The 15,859-nt window shown below is 57.1% G+C and overlaps 2 protein-coding genes across 5 annotated transcripts in view; one reads left to right on the top strand and one right to left on the bottom strand.

The window, feature by feature from the left end:
• The first annotated feature begins 217 nt into the window (after positions 1–217).
• Positions 218–8,214, top strand: MOG (myelin oligodendrocyte glycoprotein). The gene is made up of 7 exons (XM_047848508.1): positions 218–299; positions 1,361–1,708; positions 5,303–5,416; positions 6,316–6,336; positions 6,552–6,572; positions 7,836–7,952; positions 8,159–8,214. Exons 1-7 carry the CDS (start codon positions 218–220, stop codon positions 8,212–8,214), a joined length of 759 nt encoding a protein of 252 aa, XP_047704464.1.
• ZFP57 (ZFP57 zinc finger protein) overlaps positions 7,316–15,859 on the bottom strand; it is a 23,029-nt gene continuing 14,485 nt past the window's right edge. For all 4 annotated transcript variants that reach the window (XM_047848510.1, XM_047848512.1, XM_047848513.1 and 1 more), the window contains exons 3-6: positions 12,520–12,963; positions 11,583–11,709; positions 11,078–11,161; positions 7,316–10,415 (exon numbers count right to left, since the gene is read on the bottom strand). In XM_047848510.1, coding sequence (XP_047704466.1) covers positions 9,190–10,415; positions 11,078–11,161; positions 11,583–11,709; positions 12,520–12,963 — 1,881 coding nt within the window. In that variant the 3' untranslated portion in view covers positions 7,316–9,189. The remainder of the gene's footprint in view (positions 10,416–11,077; positions 11,162–11,582; positions 11,710–12,519; positions 12,964–15,859) is intronic.

Here is a 15,859-nt window from a genome sequence, read left to right as displayed (position 1 = left end):
GCGGGCGGAGGCCCAGTACCAGGCAGCCTCTTCTCCGCGGCTCGGAGGGGGTGGGGAAGGCTGACCCTGGCGTCCCCTGGTCAGTAGCCCTTTTGTGTAAGTGCCTGGCAGGGGCGACTCCGGGGCTGCTCCGGGCCACCCGGGTCCTCCCCTCGGGCTCTGTCAGAGGAAGGGGACACCTCTCTGCAGGGGCTCTCTGTCCCCAGTCACAGTGCAGATGGCAAGCGCATGGAGCTCCCCTCCACCCAGCCTTCCCTCCCTCCTCCTCCTCCTCCTCCAGCTGTCCTTCAGCTACGCAGGTAAGAGTTCTCTTTATTTCTGGGGAGGCCCAGGGAGACCAACAGCAGAACATCTGCTTTCCCGGGGCTCACCTCCTTCAGTCATCCTCACGTTGTCCAGCGCGGCCGTGCTGACCCGGCCCCCTCCCTGGAAAGCCTCGCTGGCCGGCTGCAGCTTCAGAAGAGACCCCAGAGCCCACAGCGCGGCCTTCACCCGGGCCTTCCTTGACCTCTTTCTGACCCAACTTTCCAGCTGGGGTCTCTTGCCAACCGAACGGGCAGACACTGGTAACAGCTCCTGGATTGCTGTCCAGGCACGATGAGGTATATCACACGGTAGTTCCCGTCCCCTGAGAAATCTCTGCCAGTGTCCAGAGGTATGCTGTTGTCGTGCTCGAGAACCCTCCTGCACACATTTGAGCGCTGGCCGGGGTTTATAGCGGAGCCTGGCTGTCCTGTGCTGGCAGAAGTAGAGAGACCGAAGACAGACGCGTGACCTCAGGGAGCCGCCAACGGGGAGGCCCAGTCCTGCTCTCCCTGGCCAAGTCCTTGCGTGTGTCGTGGAGGAAGCAGCAGCTGGGAGGCTGGCTGACACCTTCCAAGGGGAGAGGTTTGGGAGCGTGGGCTGAGGCACAGACCGGAGGGAGGCCGTGGAACCAGCTCTGGGCACAGGGTGTGGACAAGGACGCAGGACCGAGAGGCAGTGGGGGGGGGGGGGGGGGGGGGGGAGGCAAACCCTCCAGGGGAGAGTGGGGACAGCTTGGTTTGGTTCAAACAGGGGGCTCCCCACCCCCCTCCTGAGAGGGAAACCGCCAGGTGCTGGGCCACTGCCCGCGACGGGACCCACAGGCCAGGCTGGAGAGTCCACGATGCCCATGCCGGCAGGAGGGCGACCACACGCCAGAACGTCCCTCCCGCCCGGGGCCCCTCTGGCTCCTCTGTAGGCCGCGGCTCCCTGCTTCCAGGATCCCACGTAAAAGCCGGCGTCTCCCCTCAGTGCTGCAGAGGGGCCCCCCCGAGACTGGCCCGTGCGTCCCAGTTCCCTCTGACACCCACTCTCTTCTCTTGGGTGTCTTGGACAGGACAGTTCAGGGTCATAGGACCCGGCCACCCCATCCGGGCTCTGGTGGGGGATGAAGCAGAGCTGCCGTGCCGCATGCACCCGGGGAAGAACGCCACGGGCATGGAGGTGGGGTGGTACCGGCCCCCCTTCTCCAGGGTGGTCCATCTCTACCGCAACGGCCGGGATCAGGACGCGGAGCAGGCCCCCGAGTACCGGGGGCGGACGGAGCTGCTGAAGGACAACATGGGCGAGGGCAAGGTGACCCTCAGGATCCGGAAGGTCAGGTTCTCAGATGAAGGAGGCTTCACCTGCTTCTTCCGGGACCATTCCTACCAGGAGGAGGCCGCGATGGAGCTCAAAGTGGAGGGTGAGTGGTGTCCCAACCGCCGGGGCGGGGACTCCAGTCCTCCTCGCAGCTGACATGAGATCCCCCAACCAAGCACCTCAGTCCCGGGAGAGGCATCACGTGCCTGGGTGGCTCAGTCGGATACGTGTCCGACTCTTGACTTGGGCTCAGGTCACGATCTCACGGTTTGTGAGTTCAAGCCCCAAGTCGGGCTCTCGGCTGACAGCACGGAGCCTGCTTGGGACTCTCTCTCTCTCTCTTTCTGTTCCTCCCCCTCTCACTCTATCTCTGTGTCTCTCAAAATAATAACTGAATAAACCTAAAAGAAAGGAAAAGAAAATACTGTTTCAGGACCACGCTGCTGGCTTTGAGGCCATTACGCACTGCTGAAGGATACAAGCAAGCTACGAAATGTAGGAAACAAACGCAGGACCTCATGGTTTGAGTGTAGATGTAGATACAGATGTATTGCAGTAGGATATGAGAGAAAACCCATAAGAAAGTTCAGGGAATGTGGTTCACTTTGGGGGATGAGGGGAGAGGAGGGAGAACAGTGAGATCCAAGCAAAGGGGAGACCATAATTTTCCACGTGATCATATTTATGCACCTGTATAAAAGAGCTTCTAGTATGTGGGTATGTAGAAAGAAAATTTAAGAAGTTTTTTTTAAGTTTATTTATTTATTTTGAGAGAGACAGAGACAGCACAAGCTGGCGAGGGGCAGAGAGAGAGAGAGAGAGAGAGAGAGAGAATCCCAAGCAGGATCCGTGCTGTCAGCACAGAGCCCAACCTGGGGTTTCATCCCGCAAACTGTGAGTTCACGACCTGAGCCAAAATCATGAGTTGGATGCTTAATCAACCAAACCACTCAGGCACCCCTAAAGAAAAGTTTTTTAAAGGCCCTTTTGAAAACTTTTAATGTTTATTTTTGAGAGGGACAGAGACAGAGTGTGAGCAGGGGAGGGGCAGAGAGAGAGGGAGACACAGAGTCTGAAGCAGGCTCCAGGCTCCAAGCCGTCAGCACAGAGCCCGACACAGAGCTTGAACTCACAAACCATGAGATCGTGACCTGAGCCGAAGTCAGACGTTTAACCAACTGAGCCACCCAGGCGCCCCTAAAGAAAAGTTTTTTAGATAAAGAAAACCCAAAATAAAAAACCTGAGAAATAGAGGCAGCAAAATCCAAAATAATTCATTTCTGATTATTTCGTGCCACCAAATGGGATTGTGAATAATCTGGAAGTTGGTCGAGTGTTTGGAATGTTCTCCTGCATTTGTTATAAACAAAGGCGTCATTCCTAACGAGTCAAAATGACCAAACCCCAGTAGGATGAATCCCTCAGTGGATGTGTTTGTGGTGTTTCCTCAGACAAGGAACATCACTGAAAACCCCATGCTTGGCAAACGTGGTCCAGGTGGATAAGCAAACGAAGTGAGCGCGACCCCAGGAAGTGACAGCCATGCCTTGAGCACGACCCCTCCTCAGAGCCTCCTCTCCCGTTTGTATGACGGGTGACTCGGCATTTGTTCTCTGGCGTTATCACAGGCTGGTGAAGACGTGGACAGGGTGAGGCAGAGAGAGAGGGGGCTTTCCTGTTGAAGAACAAAAATGTTTCAAGGGCCCGGGCTTCAGGCCCTTCCCCTCCTCCCCACTGGCTCTTCAGACAATCGTTTACTTTTGTGTGCTGTGCCGGGACCAGGAGGTGGCATTGTATGCGTGATAACAAAGCACTGTTTCTGGAGAAGAGGCAGGGATGTGAAGATGGCTTTGTGAGCCACAGATTGTTGTGCACACAGCTGGTCTACTGGGGGGTTGTACCTGCAGGGAAGAGGAGTCTGCTGCCTTCCATCCTTCCCCCTCCTGTCTGCCTCCCCCACAGGAAAGGAAGGATGAAAACAAGAGACAGAATGGGGGTGAGAAAGGAAGGGAGGAAGGGAGGGAGGGAGAAAGAAAGAAAGAAGAAAGAAGAGAAAGAAAGGGAAGGAAGAGAAAGAAAGAGAAAAAGACAGACGAAAAGAAAGAAAGAAAAGAAAGAAAGAAAGAAAGAAGAGAGAAGAAGGGAAAGGAGAGAAACCAAAACCGCCTCGGGGGAGAAAGTTCTCCTTTGATCCTCACATTCCAGCCCCCTCTCCCAGCCCAGAGTCCACAGGCCTCAGAGTCTGAAAACAGACTGATTTACAAGTAAATGCGGGCCGCCTGCCTCGCCTGGGGAGCCAGGAATCTGAGAACCCAGGACTGAAAGGAAACCCCCTCCTTCTCCAGCCTTTGATCTCTCTTTCCAGCTTTATGTTTTTCTTGCCATTTTTGGTGGTTTTACTACTTGTCTCTGACCCTGTCTTTGAACTCTCCGGTGTTGAAAGTCGGGGGCACACGAGGCAGACGAACACTGCAGTGACCGTACCACCTGTCGGCAAGAATCGGCCGGCTTCACACGACCCCACTCAGCCCCCCTCCGCAGGCGGCTCCCAGGCGGCATTCTCATCCCGTGGCTAAAGGCTCGGGAATGTAGGAGAATGGGGTAGGGGAGCAGCACGTGACGTGACTCGGGTCATGAGCCCCACGTGCAGGTGGAGTTCACCTGGGGAAAACTATCCCTCGAATGAGAGAGAAATCAATACTCTTATCATACCTTCTAAAATTGACAAAAATTCCTTAACATCATCAATACCCACTCTGTGTTCGGATTCCCCCGACCGCCTCACAAACATATCTTCACGTTGCTTAGTTTGAGTCTGACCCCAAGGGACCCACCCCTCGCCTGTGTCCTGTGGGGTCTCCCACACCGTTCATCACGTGGTCTGCCTGCACTTTTCTTGTGAACCAGGGAAGTTCACTCCGATTCCGGTTTAACTTTTCAGGCATTCATAGAGTCCTTACTGCTTCACTTCAGAAAGGCTGGTATCACTCCCTTTCTTGTCTGTGGTTCTAACCCTGTGGGAAGGGACAGAGGTGGGCAAAGCACGAGCTGCTAACTAAACCACTGCAGGTGGCTGCTGGTGAGAACTTTGAGACAGGGACTGGCGCTTCCTTCTGGTCAGCGTAGCAATTCGCGCAGCCTGACCTGCAGCTCCAAGGGTTTTCTTCCTAAGAAGCCTCCTGGACCAGCTGCCTGCAGTGACTTAGCCCCTACCTTTGACAGCAGGGTCTTTATCTGGCCCCCCAGAGGGGGTAGCAACAAGAAAAGGGCTGGACCCCAGCCGGGCACGCTGAGATCAGTCCGGCCCAAAGGGTCCCAAGGAACAAGAGCCCAGGAAGGAAATGGTAGGTGGAAGCCAGAGGCCGGCCCTCCAAGGCCCTACCACATCCCTACTCATAAACCCTGTGGGTGCTACTTTCTCAAACCCTCCACGAGACGGGTTCTTAACCTTTCTCTATGTCACCCCCGCGGCCTCGAGGCCCAGCCCGAGTCTTAGCTGGTTCTCAGAACTCTGCGACTGGCCTAGGGAACAGCCCTGCCAATAACCAGCCCTTCCTGGAAGCAAACCTGCCTTTCCTTTGAGGCCAAGCTCAGCTCTTCCATCTTCTTTGACCCCGGGAGACGCTTGTTCCTGGCCCGCTGGACGCACGCAGGCGCTGTGCTGGTGTTGGGCGTGCAGCCTGGTTCTGCCTTTCAGATCCCTTCTACTGGATCAACCCCGGGGTGCTGGTCCTGATGGCTGTCCTCCCCGTGCTCCTCCTGCAGATCTCGCTGGGCCTCGTCTACCTCTGCCTGCAGCACAGACTGAGAGGTACAGGCTGCACGGTGGGCTGTTGGGACCCTTCCCTGAACCCAGCTGGCCTCTAGAGCTTGGTTGACTGATGTGTGGTTTTGAGTGAGTTCTGGGTTCAAAACTCCACGATGACAAGTTTTACGTCTTGCCCGGTGCTTTCGTTTGTGTAACAGGACCTTGCATTTCCTTCTGAGGTAGGCCCGATGTAGGACGGCCCATTTTACAGAGGACGCACTGAGGCCCGGATAGGTTCGGTATTTACTGAGGCTGACCGCCTTGTAGGGGGCAGAGCTGGCCTCACCTGAACCACACAGGGAGACTGAGCTGCAGGGTTGGACGGGTCTGTGTCTGGAGGAGGGTTAGTAAGGACCCGCCACGTACTAGGTGCTCAAAACATTTCCTCCTTCTTCTCCGTCCAACACTGTCCGAGAAGTCCCTTTGTGCCCCGAGTGTCCGTGCAGAGCCTTCTCTTCCAGGTGTCCTCAAAGCCAACACACAGGACCCTGTCCCCCATCCCACCCCTGGGGAGGGCACGCTGGCAGGAGCAATGAAGGGGTCCTCTGTCCCCTTGAATTCTCCTGGGTACCCGGTGACCTCCATTCACGTGGCGGAGCAGGAACAGCCTGCGGTGGAAGCCGCCCGTCCGCCCCAGGGGATATTGTGATGCAAAGCGTCCAGTTGGGACCCCGCCTCTAAGTACCAGTCCTCCTGAAGGTTTCCTTCCTCCCGTCCCCATTCAGACAGGAAGTGGCTTTAGATTTACAAAGTGACAGCCCTGAGGGGCCAAGGGGCCTCGGAACGGAGAGCCTTCCGGGGGAGGGTCGACAGTAAAGCCAGGGCCCCCGGCTGCCAGGGGCCAAAGGGGCCCTGTCCAATGCCAGCGCCGGCACTAAAAATGCTGCCTTTCTCTGTTTTAGGAAAACTTCGGGCAGAGATAGGTGAGTTTCAGTCTCGCTCCATCTGCCACCCCTCCCTTTGGTTTTGGCCATTTTCTCTGATACCCTCCCAGTGCCCCCTTCCCACGGAAAGGCTGTGGCATTTAAATTGCGCCAACTTGGCTTCCCCAACCTGCTGTCAGCCGGGGTGGAGGCAGTCCCTCCCTGTATCACTAGAAACAGTTTTAAGTAACACAGGCTCATGTGTTCCCTTTCAGAGAATCTCCACCGGACTTTCGGTAAGTGCTGGGGCCCCTGTTCCCTGGGTCACCCGGGTGATAAGAGGCCTGGCTCCTGGCTGGCCTCCTGTCCGCCCTCTGCCTCTCCTCTCTCTGCATAAGTCACATCTGTCTGCATGTAGGATTGATGCTGACAGCAAATTCTTCTGTTACGTTTCTGTCCCAAACGTGCTAATAGCCTTCCGTGCTAACCCGTTCTGTAGGAATTGCAGGGACTTTCTGCACATCACTTCCCTTTTCAGACATTACAGAGGGGAGGTAAGCCGATCTTTCGTACATACACTTGAGGTCTAGTCGGGGAGGCGACAGAATTGACTGGAGAACAAAGTACTTATGTGTCACCGCCTGAGCTCACATGGTGGAAATGAGCTTTCCAGAGCACAGAACAAGCAACCGTACCTGACGGCTCCGGGAGACAGAAGCCACCAAGGCCTGACAGAACGCTGGCCCCTCAAGAACAGTCTCTGTCCTTTCTGTCCACTGCAGGCTGCCCAGGGCCTCAGGAGAGCGCCTGCAACAGAAGGGCCCAAACAGTAGTTGTGTGGACATTGCAGAAATTGGAAGATGCCATAAGCAAAGCACAGGGCCCTGCTCTGAGCAGCCTTCCCGGCCGCGAGCGGGCAATCCGAGCATCCAGGGCATCGCATCAGCGTGCAGGCCACACGCACACGTGCACACACAGACACGTCTTTGCAACCCAAACAGGGAGGACCAAGATCTTTGTTTTGTAGGATTCATGCAGATTCTTTCTGTCCCGTGAATCTCCTCAGCATTCTGGCAAAGTCTAATGGACCCTTTTCCAGAAAAATGTTTTTAAATGTACACATAAACCATAACACAGAGGACTGCAAAGAGAACCACTGAATTGAAATACAGGTATCAAAATATAAACACATTTGCATTTAGTAACATGTGATCTGTAATATAGTAACGAATGTTTAAATAACAAAAATGCTTTAAATAAGAATGTAGCAGCAGGTCTAATAAGTTACAATTTCAAAACATTGGCAAACATTTTGAGAAGTCAGCAACAACCCCAATGGGAATGAAAGTCATCTGTGGTTTCCACCGGCGATAAAGGCACAGGCACTGCTGATGACATACTGCTTTTCTCCCCCAAGTTCACAAACGCCCTGAGCTCTTTGCAGACCCCTGTGGGTTCCCGGAGCCCAGGTTGAGAATGCAGACAATGAAAGGAGTGCGGGTGGGTGGGGCTCAAAGGACACATAGTCGTTAATCCCGTTTGTTCTGTGACCCACCCAGACCCGCACTTCCTGAGGGTGCCCTGCTGGAAGATCACCCTGTTCACGCTGGTGCCGGTGCTCGGACCCCTGCTTGCCCTGGTCATCTGCTACAACTGGCTGCATCGAAGACTGGCAGGTGCACAGGGCCACAAGGGTGACCAGAGCAATGGGGCACCAGGTCATCCCCGAACAGGGAAAGAGTGGGACCAGGGCTTAAGATGCAGGGAACCGGATTTTGTCGCCCCTGTGTCCCCAAGGCCAACCCCAGACTCCTCAGGGACTATGTGGGGAGGGGGCCCGTCATCTTCCACCGGTCACCCATTTCTCTCTCTCTTTTTTCAGGGCAATTTCTTGAAGAGCTAAGTAAGTTTTCTTCCTTTCTTCCTTTTGTAAGCTGAGAACCAAAGGCCAGGAAGGCAGAAAAAGGAAGTGGGGGCAGCTGAGCGACCCCAAGGGGGAGGCAGGGGCCTCTCCCACACACTGCCCAATTCCCACACTGTCCAGCAGCCACCTGGCACCTCACCTCCAAGACCAACCATGGAGGAGAGAGGCTTCGCCAGGGCTTTCCCTGTCCTCGGGTTTAATGGGTTGGTGATTGTAACCACTGACAGATTTTCAAGTCACTGTCTCCTCTTTCCAGGAAACCCCTTCTGAGCTGGACTGGCCCATGGACCGGCCCTCAGGATGCGGATCCCCCATGTTGAACACTCATTGGCCTCCTCGCTGCAGGGACTTTCCAATCTGCATTTCCAGGAATGCTCGGAGTTGCCAATGGGATTGCGTTTCCTTCTGTCGTGGCCTTTCTGTCCCCTCGTCTCTCCTGTCCTGTCTTCCGTCTGGAAGCCCCCTCTGGCCACAGCCAGGCGGGCGCTCCTCTCCCCGATGAGGTCACCTGAGCTGGACAGCGACACAGGCAGCAGGCTCTCAGCCTCGGACTGTGACCAGGACCCCCCTGTTGCACATTCCAGTGCTCTAACCTCGAAAATGGTGGTTGTTTCTTTCAAGATGCCAGTCCTGAGGGGCAGGGCAGAGAGGTGGAGGGCTGCGGGAAGGGGCAGGAAGGGTCCAAACCATGAGAGCTGAGTGAGCGAGCTGCTGGAGACCCTGGGGAGCCCGGACGTGGCCCGCAGCCCCCTTCCCTCCCATCCATCAGAGCCTCCACTGTTTTCCGCAACAATTACTACTTGATGGTCTGTCAGACACAAAGAAACAAGCAGGTGCTAAGTAATGATAATACAGGTTTCCATGAACCACTGCTCACCCCTGTTCCTTTCTGCATTTCCCTCGTGACCCCTCACCCCTTCCTGTGCCCGGAGGTCAGGACTAGGAAACGCAGGCGCACAGAACGGCTGCTTCTTCATGTCCTGAGACCCTCACGGCCTCACTTGCTTTCTCGGCTCTGCACCCCCTCTCCCCTCCCCCCTGCCCTCTCCTGGGGGCCCAGGGCCCAGATCCCGGGGCACAACTGTCTCCTTTCCTGCCAAAGGGGAGGTGTCTCGGAAGAAGCCAAGCCACTGGGCCAGGATCGCCCGGCACGCGTGGGGGCTGCCCAGACACGGGTCCTTGCCTTTGGAAGCCCCCCAGTGGCCCACGAGGCCCTCCTTGTCCCCGAAGCAGACGTCACAGGCGGGGCAGCGGTACACCTGCTGCCTCCAGTGCGTGTGCTGGTGTCTGGCCAGCCCCGACAGGGACCCGAAGGCCTTGCCACAGCGGAAGCAGCAGCGTGGCTCGGTGACGTGGGCCTTGTGGTGGCTGGATGGACAGGCTCTCCCGCTCAGCGTCGGGGCGCAGCGAGGGCCAGAGGAGACGTGGAGTCCTGAAGGCTTCGCTGGGGGACTGGTGTCCAGGCAGGGGGCTCTGGTGTCAGGCTCCTGGGTCCCTGTCTCAGGCCCCGGGGTTGCTGTGGCCGGTGCCCGAGACTTCACAGCGATCGCCTGCTTCCTGTCTGCAGGTGGCTGGGTCTGAGCTACAGGACCCTTGGTTCCAAATACAGGTTTTTGGGTCCCGGATGCGGGCTCCCGGCTGCTTGCCTGGCTCCTGTCCAGGGGCTCCCAAGACAGAGCGCTGGAGCCTGGAGGGCTCACAACATGCTTCCAGTCCCTGGCCACCGGCTTCCGGTTTTGGTGGGTCTTCTGGTGGCGTTTGAGCTCAGACTGGTCCCGGAAGCCCTTTCCACAGAGGGCGCAGGAGTGGGGCCGGTAGCCCAGGTGCACACGGCGGTGACGGCTCAGCCCCGAGGCGTCGCAGTAGGTCTTGTCACAGAGCGGGCAGCAGAAGGGCCTCTCCCCCAGGTGCATGCGCCTGTGGTAGCTGAGGTCCCTGGGGTTCCGGAACGACCTCCCACACTGGCCGCAGCTGTTAGTCTTGTGGGGATTGTGCACAAACTGGTGGCTGTGCAGGTTGGAGCGCTTCCTGAAAGTCCTGCCACACACGTGGCAGGTGAACGGTGGCCCGGCCTGGGGGGCTGAACACTCAGGGGCCCTGGGCCCGGAACCCACGGGGGCACAGGGTCGTCCTGAGCCTTTGCAAGCAAGGGGGACCTCCTCATCTCTGCCCCTGCTGCTTGGACTCCCTTCTGGAAGCTCCTGCTTCCTGCTTCCTGCAGTGGGCGGGGGGGGGGGGGGGGGGGGGAGGGGGGCAGGTTAACAAGACCCACTCACCAGAGGGCCCCCCTGGCCCGCCCTCCCTCCCTCTCCTACTCCGGGCCTCACAGGCTAGAGCCAGAGTAGACGTCTGGGTTTCCAAATTCAAAGCAAATAAAAATTTTAAAGTGGAATCTTCCAGTAAGATCAGAGATCAGAACTTTGGGCTACACCTACATTTCTGGAAATCCACTTTCCAGAAGCTCCCACTGACTCCTATAGGTGACCCCATGTGTCATATAAACGGGGACACCAAAGTGAAGGGTGGTGCCCTCGCTACTCAAGCTGGGATGAGAGGCGTGAGCCGGAGCATGTGGTCAGCACAAGTGTCCCCTGCGTGAGCTCGGCACTGAGCTCATGTCCCTTCCTGTCTGCTCTCTCGGAAGGAGCGTAAGCAGTCTATGTATGGCCCGATCCTAGAGACTCCAGATGCTCGCTTGTCCCAAACAGTTTAGGTATCCTCTGGAGCCATGGGCGTGAGCGAATGGCCCCAGCTCTCCTGGAAGGATGCGGGCCGGGGCAGGGTGCCTGAGCCCTGGCGCCCTGGGTCAGCTTCCCAGCCACCCAGGGCATGTCCTGGCCCCTACCTTCCTCCCGCCTTCACCTTCGCCACACTTACCTGAAGGGAGGCCTTCTCCATTTGGGGGTTGGAGCTGGAGCTCGGTCCTCCACTGTTCTTCTTCTTCAAGCTTCGTGACCAGATCTGGGTTAGACAGAAAGATGCCGACTCGGGGGTGGGAAGGAGAGAAGGTTGAGGCCCCAGGCCTGGCCCTTTCCTATCCAATGGGAACAACAGGCTACCTCCTTCCATATCCTTGGTTTAAGGACCACAATGTGGGATACTTAGGTGAGGAGGAGACCCCTAGCAAAGTCCCCGGCACACGATAGGAGCAACTCAGTCAACACTGCTCAGATAAATGGGTACATTTTCCAACTGTCATCAAGTTACAAGTATTATCTTTGCCTTCATAAAGGCTTTTATTTCTTCTTTTACCCCAAGCTTAGTGACCTACACCTTTCACACCTGTAAGGTAAGGAAGATACGGGGTCAGTAAAGCCAACTGGGAGCTGCCTGCTGAGGGAAACCAGATGTCCCAAGAGCCCTGTGAGCCCCAGGCTCTCACCTACAGACATCAGGTTTCTGACGGTCTCTGACATAACGTCCTGGTACAGGGCCCTCTGACTGGCATCTAGATACATCCACTCCTCCTGGGTGAAGTTCACTGCCACGTCCTCAAAGGTGACTGGCTTCTGGAAGAGCAGGAGAGACTCAGGGAGTCTGTAATGAGACAGGCATCCAAGGACGAGGCTTAAAAACTGAGGGAAGGGGAGTGCCCGCTGGCTCAGTCAGGAGAGTGGGTGACGCTTGATTTTGGGGTTCTGGGTTTGCACCACACACTGGGTGCAGAGATATCTTAAAAAAAAAAAAAAGAAAGAAAACCATGGAAGGGAGGCAGAAATAGGAAAAGACCAATGCAAAGCCAGCAACATTGATCTAACAGAAAGGAAGGCGGGGCCCCTGGGTGGCTCAGTGGGTTGTGTGTCTGACTCTTGATTTTGGCCCAGGTCATGATCTTATAGTTGGTGAGATCAGTCCCCACATCAGGCTCTGCACTGAGGAGCCTGCTTGGGATTCTCTCTCTCCTCTCTTTCTGCCCCTCCTCTGCTCAGGTGCACATGCTCTCTTATGCTCTCTCTCAAATTAAATATATATATATATATATATATATATATATATATATATATAGACAGAGAGAGAGAGAGAGAATAGAGAGGAGGGAAGAAAAGATGTGTGTGGGGGGGGTAGGGGGCACATACGCTGAATATACAAAAATAGCGAACGTAGACAAAAAGGGCCGTCACTCCCCGATTTCTAGGAAGGGCTCCTGGGTGGGGTGGAGGCTCAGACAGTCCTGGCAGCCCTGTGTCCTGGAGTTGTTGAGTTGTCGGAAACTCCGCTGGACCACAGACGGGGACCACAGATGGAGACCACAGACTAGGGACAGACAGAAGTGCTCCAGGGTCCAGGACAGCCCGCCCTCCCCAGCTGGGGGTCCTCACCTGCACCCACGCCCTCCACCTGCACTCTCTCCGTGCGGCTTCCTGCTGGGCGTCTTCCTCCACCCGAGGGAGCAGTTTCTGCACACGCTGGACAGGCTTCTCCATGGTGTCTGTTTCCGGCTCTCTCCCCTCCTGGCCCGGCCCCCCAGGCTGGCCGCACTCCTTCCCGGGGCTTTTGGTCTCCGGGAAATGCAGCAGATGGAGGGGCTCTGCAGACGCCTCCAGCTTCGGCATGGCTTCTCCAAGGCCAAGGTCTCTGCCCCGAGGGGCTGTCGTCCGGTGTGAAGTTCCCTCTTTCACAACGCAGCGCACCTTTGGTTCAGGCTTCAGAGGCCAGTCACCAGGGCTCAGCCACCAGCGTCCGGGGACACCAGGCTGAGGCTCCGAAGACACCAGCCCTCGGTTCCTGCTCCGAGTCACTGGCTGGCGCCCACCTCTAGGAACCTGCAGTCAGAGGGAAAGAAGACGAGGCAGCAAGAGGGGAACTGAGTGGCCACAGTGTCTTCTCTGGACCACAGGACCCTCTCCACACGGCCGGGATGTGACAATCACCCACGCTAAGGAACCTGAATCCCAGAGGTGCCTGCAAGCTTGGCCCCAGCACAGTTGTGTTGGAAGCCTCTGCACCACTGAGGAAATGGTTCCTGGGCAGCACAAGCTCTGGATGGGTCACAAACCCCTTGTGCAAGCCCCCGGCCCCCAGTTCCCACCACCCCCCCCCCCCCGACTGCACCCTTGGCCCAGCAGAGCCCACCGGCAAGGCCTGGCTTCCCTGTGCTGCACGAGTGGTGGGAACAGCATCTGCTGGGGTTCAGGGAAGAGGCCCCCGGATCGGCCCAGCACTGACCACATCCACACCCTCGGAGGGGAAAGAGGCCGGCTGGGGGAGGCTCAGCACACCTCGAGGCCCGGGTCCTGCCCTCCCAGGAGGCAGATTCCCCCGAGGGAAGTGTCGCCAGCTCCCTATCCCCAGGCTGCACCCTGTCTCTCCCTCGACCCCCAAACCGTTGTCTGTCCCACAGCAATTCTGCCAGCGACCCAAACCCGGACTCACCCGCCAAGCTACAGCTGGTGAGCTTTGGGCCCTTGAGGCCTCGAGGCGGGCAGAGCCCCTGCACGCACCGCCCCCGCAACTGCACTCGTCCCCCCACCGCCCGCCCCTGCATGCGCCCCCAGCTCGGCCCTCCAGAACCCTTTCCGGCCTTTGCCCAGCCCTGCGACCTCGGGGTGAAGCCTCCCACCAGCGGGGAACAACACAGAAGGCTCAGCGCCATGTGGCACAGCGTGTCCCCTTAACTCCCCCCGGCAGGGGCTGAGGAGGTCCCCCTATCCACCCAGACCACACTGAGCAGGCCCTGATGCCCCAGCACCGCGGGCCACACCCGTACACCCAGGTTTCCCCTGGGGTCCCCGCGGTGCGGAGCTCCTCCAGGGTGAGGGGCACGATGCCCGCCTGCCCGCCGAGGTCTGGGCAGACGAGTGAGGGACAGAGACCCCGCATGTGCCTCTATCCACGCGGGCTCCACACCCCCCCGCCCCACTCACCCACCGCGCACTGGGAACGGCGACTCCGGGGCGTGGGGCGCCTCCGAGCCTGCCACCCCGCTCTCCCAGCCAGGCTGCACAAGCCCACCGCCCGGTGGCCCAGCCAAGGTCAAGGGTTCACCGTCTGAGAAGCCAGAAAGGAAGAGAGCCCGCCCCCTCAGCAGCCCACCCTCCCACCTTCAGTCACCGTTGGTCCCACCCAGCACCGGGACCTCGCCTCATTCCCAACCTTCCTTTCTCTTGAAAAAAGAGGATTAAATGATCTCTGATTAAAACTCACAACCTCCAACCACCATCTAGAGCCCAAAGGAGAAAAACGAGACCCACAGGCCCCCAGAAGGAGAGGTGCAAACACAGGTAAACAGCATCATAGAAAAATGAAGGCCAGGTGCCTGGAGGATCAGTGGGGCTGAACATCCGATCTGGGCTCAGGTTGTGATCTCCAGCCCGTGAGTTCAAGCCCCCAGTAGCGCTCTGAGCCGACAGCTCGGAGCCCAGAGCCTGCTTCGGATTCTGTGTCTCCCTCTCTCTCTGCCCCTCTCCTGCTGGCACTCTGAATCTCTCTCTCTCAAAAATAAATGAACATTAAAAAGATTTTTAAATAATAAAATAAAAAGAACAATGATGGCAAAGGGCAGATCACACATGGGGACTTCAACGCTGGAGCCCGGGGAGCAGAGGACCCTGTGGGGTGGGACTCTGCTGGCCTGGGCCACTTACCCTGACTCAGTTCAACCTTCTCAAGTGGTATCTCTCTTTTTTGCAATCAGTCCAACAGATACCACATTTATTTTCTCCACTCGATTGGCACTTATTCCATTTTGTATTACTATCATCTTTTATGTTTCACATCGGCACGGGCTTTACAAAGTACTTTTGTAAACATGGCCTCCTCCACTGAATCCTTGAAACATCCCCTTAGGTAGACTAGTTACTCTGGCTGTACAGGTGAGAAAGGGTCCCAAAGCCCGCCTGCCGCTGCATGGGGCCTGAAAGCAGACGCCTTGCTCCCAGTCTCCAGGGCCAGCACTGTGTGGCTGGCAGGCGCCCAGCCTTAAATCTCTTCCAGGAGCCCCTGGGCACACACCATCCCAGTCTGCCTGCAGAGTCAGATAGGCTGCTGGGGGGGGTGGGGGGGGGCCTGGGCGGGAGGAAAAGTGGGAGGGGCTCCTGCGGACTTGCCGCTGTCCTGAGGCCAGGGGAAGGGCTGCCTAGGGTGCTTTCCATTAAGCCTGAGAAAACAAAAGCACCCTTTCAATAGATAGGATCTGATCCTGCACGTGCACAGACATGCCTCTCTTTCCTTGCTCGAATCCCAGCCCTGGTTACACGTCACCTCATTTGGAAAACAAGGCAGCTGGACCCCAGACCATAGTTTGCCACTTTGATCTGATCCTCAAGTCTTGAGGGTCAGCAAGGAGACAAGGGAACGAACGAATAGGGAGTTCGTGCCGTGCGTGTATTCAACACGCACTGGACCACAGGTTTGGGGAGGGGGTTGGGAGAGCCCTAGTCTTGGTCACCAGCAGCACTCAGTGCGGTGGACGCTCAATTGAGTAGCAGGAGTGCATAACCTGGACAGAGAGCAGCACCGGATGCACCATGATGAGAAGAAACCAGGTAGGGGAAACCAGTTAGCTCTGCTGACAGAGGCAGAGGAACATTCTGAAATGTGGGGAGGGGTGGGACAGGGGCAACAGCAATGTGGAACAAGATAGGACGCAGGCACTGAGGTTCAACAGGTGTGGAGAGGACTGGGAGGAGGACTGGAATTGGGGCCACCTCTGTGCACGGA

This window comes from Prionailurus viverrinus, unplaced genomic scaffold (genome assembly GCF_022837055.1).
Source record: "Prionailurus viverrinus isolate Anna unplaced genomic scaffold, UM_Priviv_1.0 scaffold_67, whole genome shotgun sequence".
Lineage (NCBI taxonomy): Eukaryota > Metazoa > Chordata > Mammalia > Carnivora > Felidae > Prionailurus > Prionailurus viverrinus.
Note: the sequence above shows the minus strand (reverse complement) of the source record. Positions and strands in the feature narration are given on the sequence as shown.

What these genes read in the sequence shown, in the direction of transcription:
- MOG (XM_047848508.1), top strand. Translation starts at nt 218, where the DNA reads ATGGCAAGCGCATGGAGCTCCCCTCCACCCAGCCTTCCCTCCCTCCTC. An exon ending in CCTGCAGCACAGACTGAGAG is followed by an intron (nt 5,417 to 6,315) that starts GTACAGGCTGCA and finishes TCTCTGTTTTAG; the next exon opens with GAAAACTTCGGGCAGAGATA. An exon ending in GAATCTCCACCGGACTTTCG is followed by an intron (nt 6,573 to 7,835) that starts GTAAGTGCTGGG and finishes TGACCCACCCAG; the next exon opens with ACCCGCACTTCCTGAGGGTG.